Here is an 8800-nt window from a genome sequence, read left to right on the forward strand (position 1 = left end):
TAAGATTAAGAGGTAAGTATGTGCTTTTATTATATTTTTTTTCCCTTCTGTTTTTACAGTCAGAAATTAAGCATCCAGAAAAGTTTCCCGATAGTATTTCCTGACAGTAAAAACAGTCACGGATGTGTGCATAGGGCCTCAGTCTATGGAACCCATCTCCAGCACATAGTCTGATAGAGCAGCGAGCCAGGGAAAGAACTGCTCAGCTCTATGCTTCTCCTGGCTCCATCTAGTGATTGCTGAGTATCTTAACACCCAAATCACATCCCATCAAAAATTTTGACATGTCTGTGACATAGGGCACAAGGGCACTTAGTAAGTACAAAGCTGCTCGCTCATAGAATCAATATTTCTAGGCAGAAACACCTTGATACATACATCATCAAAAGAAACATTCCATGTGTTTTTTCTGCCATATCTGCAAACAATCCAATAGAAAAACCCTTGAAACAAAAGAATACCACTTAGGCTCTGTGCTATGGCTCCATTCAACTTAGATTGTACTGAGCAGTACTATGTCCATCCACACCCGTACCTGCAGTTTGTCTAACTCCACCAGTCTCAAATAACACATCAAGAAAGAACATGCTACACAAGAAAGACATTCGTCTTTATTTACCAATATCCTTGATGAGTATAAAAAGTCAGTTTTGTTATATTTAAGCTTTGAAAGGTGAATGGGAGCAGCAGAAAACCTCTTACTGCTGTGCCATTTATAAGCGGATATGGCAATAATAATAATAATAGTCTTACTATTATTATCATTAAATCTTTTATAAAAAAGCCTTCACATTTTGCCTTTCTCCCCCGGTCTTAGTTAAGGTGCTCATTTTCATGCCTCCTCCTTCAGGAATCATCTTCAGGATCCACAGATTCTTGTATTGCTTAGTGGCATTATAATTCTGTGTTTTTGTAGGAATATTAATTTTAAAAAATGACTTGTGGTATTTTCCATGTCACTCGTGTATCCAGAGTTAGAAAAAAATCTGGAATGTCTTTATCCTTGAACAAGTCAAGGGGTAAAGTCTGAATGGCTGTGGTATAAAGATATAGTTAAGGCTTCTGGTGCAGTTTGTAGACAGCAAGAGACCAAGGCCTTCAGCTTAAGAGTCGGTTCCAGTGATGCATAAATGTCTTGGAACTGCTTAACCCGATGAGGATCAGTATAAAGAGGTACAAAGACATCATGATAGCAAATCGATGGCTTGAGAACCAAGATGGCTTTTTGGACCTGTATGATAGAAACAGAAAAAAAAACAATGCAAAAAGCTATAATCTTTAGAAAACACATTTACACTGAACAATCTTACCAATGCTATATGTGACTTTTCTGCAGGAAATGTTTCTCTATTGGCCGTGTCTGAGATTGCAGCTCAGCCCTAGTCATTTCAACTGCAAAATCAGACACCACCCACGTACAATGCTGTAAAGTATGATGCCTACCATTAGGGAGACGTATGAATGACCGCCTACAAACAAACTGCACAACTAAAAACAAATATCATAATACAAATCATCCTTTATATGTATGCACTAAAAAGCATATAATAAAATAGATTTAAAAAATCAGAGACAATAGAAAAGCTGAGGGGTTGGATGCTGGTCATGAATAATTAAAGGGAATAACATGGCGATGTACAGAAGTACTAACTTTATAGCTCCAGGTATGTCAGCGCCACCTACTGGCCATAAAGAAAAATATTCAGATATAAATAACAGGTAGCTATTAAATAAATCAGTTTTTTTTATGCACATCCCAATACCATACTATATTTAGAACAATAAAAAAGATGTACAAAAAATGATCACGCCATACGCGTAGCCGGCACCACACGTGCAGCTTCTACCCTTCTTTTGTTGTTTTGTACGTGGCACTTTTTTCATTAGATCCCCTGATGATTCCCCTAACGGGAGATGAAATGCATTGGGACACAGCCACCAGTGAGTATTAGGGTTTAACTAGGGACCCTAGGAGCGAGTGTGGCGGAGTCGCCCTTATTAGGGCGAGAGCTCTGTCTGGAGGGACAGTACTTTTAGGGTGCAATAGGACAGTGTCAGGGATCGGCTGTCCTATCTCCTACACAGTGTGCACCCCATTTTTTGTCCTCCATTTCCCTATACCAGAGGATCTCAGCCGCTCATCGTGGAATCCATTGGGGTTCAGGACGATTACGCATCCCGTATGGTCCACTATCGCTCCGGTACCATCTACTCAGCAGTCACCGTTGAGTGGTAAGATATATTTCACCTAGGATACCTATCTTATTAAATTGTCTGGTCTATTTTTTGTAACCTAAATTTTAACTTTAAATTAATAAAAGCTATTTTTTAGATTTAATTTATTGCACTCCACTATTTGTATTACAAAAAATGATCACAATGCCAGATAAATGTAAACGGACTCAGATTACCTTCAGTAATCAGAAACGACCACGTCTGATTGACTCCAGATTGTTACTCTGCAGCATTAGGCTAGGTCTCCACATATGCTTTCTGAGTATGGTGGAAACCATGTCTCATTTCTCCTCTTAGCTATGCCTAGTTGCTAATCATCCTGTATCTTTTTAAGTGATAAAAACACCAGCATCTCATACGCCCATGCCAGCACATGAGCGTGTTGGATTTATATAGAGGGGCATAAATCCGGGAGCATCTGAGCTACCGTACACACTCAGTGATATGTATGCCCACTCTGTCTGTGTGCAGGCATAAATTGTGACAGATACCATTCTGCCCCTCAGAGCCTCCCTGGCATGAGCTTCACTGATGGCAAACAGTAACAAAATCTTGCAATTTTTTTCCATCTGTGCTGCCCGCAGCATGATAAATATAGATTAACTCTATGCGTGAACCCAGCCTTGCCTAACTTTTCATCTTCCAATGAATAAACTTCATTTGGTAAAACAGGAAAACTCCTGTACCAGCAAAGATTGCCTGGTGCCCTCACCTCCTCTGAGGCTGCTCCTGAGAATAGACCAGAAGATATTTCACTCGTAGCAGCTGGTTATTGGTCACCACAAAGTACTTCTCTGGAACGTCTCCCCCCTCGCTGTTCCGTGCTCTCGCTCGCTTACGATCTATTTCAGAGGAGTCTGGGCAGAAAGAGCAGCAAGTAAATAAAATGATAAAAAAAGGATTTCCATATTGACTTTGTCAGCAGACAGGAAACATTGCTCACCTTTTTTCTTGACTTGGCACTTAACATCAGGATGATCAATGACCTCACACATTGCAACACAACTAAGAATTGGCCCCAATATACTATGAGTCCATCCATGTCCATGCGGGCTGTACAGCAGAGCTAGGCTCAGGTCACTGGTTAAGTAAGTGCCTTCTCCAAATAAAGATGTCTGCAAGAACATGAACATAAAGGTTAAATACTTAAGAAATATTCCTGTGGATACATTATACATGACTTATAGGAACTCTATAGACAAAACATGTACACTTGGGGCACAGCATGACACAGGATAGCAAAGAACTACCCAGAGAATACATGTTCCACACCTTCAAGCCCTTAGGCATTGCATGGTAATAGTCTTTCAACTGGAAAACTCCCAACATACACGCTAAACGTGTCCATGGGGGTTACATCGGGTGGATGGAGGACAAAAGAGTACCCTTTTGGCCTTGAACGGGCTGGTATAGAGTAAAAAATAAGTATGGAATAGCTATAGATTAAGCTACTGTATGAAGTAGTATCTTGTAAAAAGACTATACCATGCAGCGGTAGCTTCTGGGTGACAGATACCACTAAATGCTATCCAACACATATTTCATTAGCTTTTCACCACTGCACTGTATCCATCTTGGGCTCTATGAAATGTATATGTTGGGATTTTTTCCAGCATTTAAGTTCACCAGAGACCATTGCCATCATGTGAATACAGGCAATGGAGGTGAACCCAAGTGTCAGGAATGTGCAGTAACCTGGTGTGAACTGGGCCTGTTTTTACTTTTGTGTGACACACCCGCTTGCCTCTCAGCTTCCTAGCAATGCAGGAGTTAAACTGATAACTGCTAGACTTGATTATGCAGCTGATAAGGCTTTTGACTGACTGGTTTCTCTGCCTGTCTGGAACCTGGAAGATCAGAGCGCCTGTCCAATGGGGATCCGGACCGGGCTCTTGGTCAGCATAAAAGAAAGCTGAGGCAGTCTCCCAGCGCTGGCTATTTAGGTTTCATACCCTGGTCCCAGCTCCCCCTGTCTATTCCTGCGCTCCCCGTCCTAACTCCCTCTGCTTGCTCGACTTTGTTACCTGACCTTTGGCTTGTATTTTTGACTATCCGATTGTTACCTGATTTTGTACTGCGCTGCCCGTTTGGTTCTGAGCTTACTTGTCTGACTATCCGCTATTGTGTTTGTTTGTCTGTCTTGCTCTGGGTGCACATATATAGTACATGTACCATCTTCGTGGTTGTCCACGGCCGTTTAAGGCAAGTAGGTAGGGACAGTTGGTGGGTTCAGCATCAGGGCTCACTGTCGTGTCTTGTCCCTGCCTCCCCGTCCCTGACAGAATAGCCAGCCCCCTGACACCAAGGTAAGGGTTACCAATGATATCAGCATCTTATCTGCTACTATGTCGCACCTTGTTCAGATGGCAGTGCAAGCCATTGTGCAGTATGGAATGAAAGTTCTCCAGGCGGCTGCCGTGCAGGGCGTACATCACATCCATCTCTCCACGTGTCTCCTGGAATTTGGTGTTTAGCTTCTCGCAGTATTCTATTTCAAACAGGAAGTCAGGAGTGGGCAGAGCAAGACTGGGGGAGCCTGGCAAGGCCTGGATGTTCTCAAACTAAAACAATAAGGAAGGGGCAGCCTTAGCTTAAGGCTGGGGTATGTTGTCAATATGGTTAGTACAGACATTGTTCCTAACTGACCACTAAAATTGGTTAGCTGTTAGGTTGAATTCACATGCAGCAAAATTGTTGAAGAAATGTCTGGGACTGTCCCACTTAATGGCCCTTGCAGAAGCTCATGCACATATTACAGAAACGACCTCATTCAGAGGAATGGAATGGATATTTCTGATGCAGAAATTTCTGCAAGGAGTCAAATGTGAATATATACTCTTATGTGTGGTAATACACGCTGACTGCAACAATAACACATAAGACAAAGAGAGAGACAAAATGAACAAAGAAACCAACATAATGATCTGAAGCTCCCTGGGGCACTACTTTTCCATGCTGCAATGTAGCGGCGACAGCAAGTCACACAAAATATGAGAAGAAACATCCACTTTTGATAAAAATTTTGCAACTTTTTACGTCAAGGAACAAAGCTCAAATTTACAGTGGAAAGAATCAACTCCATGTGAACTACGGCATTAGTAATGTATTCTCTATGGCGTCAAAGAGATATAATTACACTGTGTGAACATCTCCTTAAGGTCCCCATACACCTTAGACTTAGGCGGATCCAGCTGCCGGTATAAGGTGTATGGGGCTGTGAAGTAGAAAATAGATTGCAGGCTAATCAAATCATTTGAACTGATGAAGATTATAACAGAGTCCTAGTACTAAAGGGTTAATTGTGAGAGATGGGGCAATTGTGGTATATAGTCCATCCTTGAGAATATCACACTTCTTCATAAACCAATTATACTATTCGCCAGAATTATTAACCAAATTTGGCAATAGGAAAAAAATACCATTAAATAAAATGCGGTTACGAGAATGCAACATGTATGCATATGGTATGGGCTGCCCTGGTGGTAGGAGGGGGGGGGGTCAAGGTAGAGATGGAGGAGGGAAGATTTTTATTTATTTATTTTTTTAAAGTGTATGGGGCCATCTAGAACAACCACCTACAGATGATGTCGGTGGTATTAGGGGTCTGCTGTGTCAGATCTGAACTCACAGATGACCCCTTTGTTTAGAAGGAGATAAGCTGCAGTGAGAGAGTGCTATCGCTGCAGCTTACCTCTCCCCTCCCATAGAGAACACAAAAATGTGCCGAATGTTCATGTACATGGGGAGAACGGGTGGCGGACAGGAGAGATAACTGGAGGCCGAACGATCATTTGGCCATTATTAGTTATTGAAGGTGTATAGGAGGTGTATGGGAGTATTAGAATTTAAACTACTAGTCCATGATGTGAACGAAGATACTAATGCTACAGATTTCCTTATTTTAAAGCATTCAAAATTAGGGAACCCACAGCACCCCATATATGTGTGGACATACCGCAGCATAAGCCTCTCACATGCCTAAAGTCCGATATTACCTTTTCCTTTTTAAGGCATTTGATGGTGAAGAGTTTCTCTGACAGAATCCAGCTCAGCAGACTGAGAAGCCTCTGGTCTAACGTGGACTTGTTCTGAATTAATTCCTGAAGACTGGGTAAGACATTTGTGTCGGCGATCTAGCAAACACAAAGACTTTATTAGAGACTGGAAAACCACTGGTGGACAATGGAGGCATACACAGGTGATGTACTCACCAAGGCATCGAAATCTTTGTATTGGTCACTGGCATAGAAAGGAGGGAAGGGTCGTAGCACGGAGTCTCTCTTGTAGCTTCGGAGAGCGGACACAAAGAGGCTGCATTTCAGATCGGCTGCTAATAGATCTCTAGCGATAATCTGCTCTACCATTGCTTTTCTCCAACTTCAGGAAGCACAAAAATTGTTCTGGGGATTAAAAAAAAAAGAACATTTTTATATACAAGGAGAATTTTGAAGTCTCTAGAATTTCATTCATACAGAGATTATAAAAGCAGGGGACTGTAAGGGCTTGGAAATAGATCTGGCAAAAAGCACTCCAACTACCTCCTTTACTCAGACTTTCATAGTAAAACACCAGTTTAAAGCTCCGCAAACACCTTCAATAACTTACAGCCGAACAGTCATCACCCCCACCCACCCAGATGGGTTAAAGAGCTATCATAGATGATGTCTTGCATAGTCTAATCATTGAAAGCTGTTTTTTGTTTTCTAGTTACTATTCTGCAACAAGTATAAGAGATAAAACAAAATAAGTGAAAAATAAATAAAAATGCCTTGGTGGATACTGTAATTCTCTAAGGAGCCTTCAAGTCTTGAAAAAAAAAAAAAAAAAAAGGGAAACATAAATTAACCAAAGTTTCCTCTTTGGGCACTGTTGTATGGACCCGCACCATTAAGGAGAACAGGCAGGGGGAGATGATTCCTGTTAAGGCAGCTCCACTATAAATCTATAGAGTGGCATGGATGGAGATGGTTGATTGCAGAAGTGAAGTGCACGGCTGCATTTATCTCCTTGTCGTTTCATTGATGGTTGGGGATCCCAGCAATAAGACCCAATAAGACATGTCAAAAGTTTATTTTTATGACCCTTTAAAGTGTAACTACCATTTTTAAAAACTTCTGGCATGTCATAGCGACATGTCAGAAGTGCATATTGGTCGGGGTCCAGCTGCAGAGAACCCTGCCGATCGCTAGAATGTCGGTGGCCGGCTGAACCGCTCTGACAGTCCCTAGTGCAGGCCGCCCTCTGCCGCCTCATCAGCTGCTCAGCCCCAATTGGCTGAGCACAGTTATGCTCAGCCAATCGGGGCTGAGCAGCTGATGATGCGGCAGAGGGCGGCCGGCAATAGGGACTGTCGGAGCGGTTCGGCCGGCCACCCGAAGATGACATTATTGTCACAAGATAGCAGACGGGGGGTCGACACGAATCAGGTGAGTATAGAGCACTACACTTCCGGGGTTGGCAACACGGGGAAGGGGGCCATTCACTAACATAACATACATTACAGAGTTGTATAACTTTGTAATGTGTGTTATTTAGGGAATAATTACTTACCGCCGCACTACCCCTTTAAAGAATGAGAATGTTTATGACTGACGTTTCTTACATCTCCCAGTAAGTATCCTACACTAGTTCTATAAATGCAAAAACCCATACGGTTCTATTTACACAGGATCCATGATAGAAGCAAACATACACTGTTAGATTGATTGTGCCTGCAGCCACCTGCATGGCCAGGCAGAGTTATCATAGGGTTCAGGGCTCCTATACACATCACACTCCAGTTAACTCCAGTGAGGCCCCTGTACACAGACACTGTCCAATGCAGAAGAAGCTTTGTATCTATATACAATGGTAACACACAAGGTTATCTTTATTTGTACTATTAGCTCTATAGCACAGAGCCCGCAGTGATCACACCCGGCTTCCGTACACTTCTCTATAGAGTTACTAACCACTCCGGCTCTCACCTGGTTTCCTTACAGACACAGGGCAGACCATGCTCTCTTCCGCACAGCTGACGTGTCCCCCAGCCATTCAGGCTCGTAGCTGTCCCCAGCACTGCCTGAGCCGTGCATCATAGCAGTAAGTCACACAGGCACTACTGGCCATACCTGCCGGGGGCTTCAGCCGCAAAGCACGCTGGGAGGTGTAGTTTTACACACGTGTACAGGACAGTAGTTTGCTTCCTGCTACTGATAGTGTAGAGCAGCAGACTGCAGATGACTGGAAGTAAGGGAGTATATTGAGGAGGACCAGCACTAGTGCCTGCTAGCTCTGCCAGACTTAAGCAGCCCTATATGATCTCCCAATGCTAGATTTGCTGAGTAGTGGCTATAATGATTTATGGCAAGAGAAGCAGTACAGGCAGTTGCCAAGGGCGCCATAAGCTGATTGCTGAAAAAATAACCTGACTAGGGGGATTATGAAGGTGAACTCAATGACCATGCTTTTTCACTGGGTTTTTGTTATTTCTATTTATTTTATTTTTTTAAATTGATCATAATTTACCCTTAAAGGGGTTATGTGGTGAAAAAAAAATTCTTTCAAATTAACTTGTTTTAAAAAA

The 8800-nt window shown here is 42.5% G+C and overlaps 1 protein-coding gene across 2 annotated transcripts; it reads right to left on the minus strand.

Moving 5' to 3' along the window:
* Nucleotides 1-589: 589 nt before the first annotated feature.
* Nucleotides 590-8354, minus strand: PARP16 (poly(ADP-ribose) polymerase family member 16). Of its 2 annotated transcripts, XM_069968528.1 has the most exons (8): nucleotides 8202-8354; nucleotides 6447-6635; nucleotides 6231-6368; nucleotides 4590-4796; nucleotides 3179-3350; nucleotides 2948-3092; nucleotides 1652-1682; nucleotides 1179-1231 (listed from the first exon to the last, which is right to left on the minus strand). In XM_069968528.1, the coding sequence occupies exons 2-7, from the start codon at nucleotides 6597-6599 to the stop codon at nucleotides 1670-1672; spliced, it is 828 nt and encodes a 275-aa protein (XP_069824629.1). In that variant the 5' UTR covers nucleotides 6600-6635; nucleotides 8202-8354; the 3' UTR covers nucleotides 1179-1231; nucleotides 1652-1669. The 2 variants fall into 2 exon arrangements, with proteins under 2 accessions (XP_069823966.1, XP_069824629.1); XM_069967865.1 differs by lacking the exon at nucleotides 1652-1682 and having other exon boundaries at nucleotides 590-1231.
* Nucleotides 8355-8800: the final 446 nt, after the last annotated feature.

This window comes from Dendropsophus ebraccatus, chromosome 1 (assembly GCF_027789765.1).
Source record: "Dendropsophus ebraccatus isolate aDenEbr1 chromosome 1, aDenEbr1.pat, whole genome shotgun sequence".
Classification (NCBI taxonomy): Eukaryota; Metazoa; Chordata; class Amphibia; order Anura; family Hylidae; genus Dendropsophus; species Dendropsophus ebraccatus.

Bases quoted from the DNA above. Each gene is read 5' to 3' on its own strand.
- PARP16 (XM_069967865.1), bottom strand. From the start codon at position 6,599: ATGGTAGAGCAGATTATCGCTAGAGATCTATTAGCAGCCGATCTGAAA. The intron at 3,351-4,589 runs GTGCGACATAGT...ATGTTCTTGCAG, and splicing joins TGCACTGCCATCTGAACAAG to ACATCTTTATTTGGAGAAGG. The intron at 3,093-3,178 runs GTGAGCAATGTT...CTTTCTGCCCAG, and splicing joins GTGCCAAGTCAAGAAAAAAG to ACTCCTCTGAAATAGATCGT.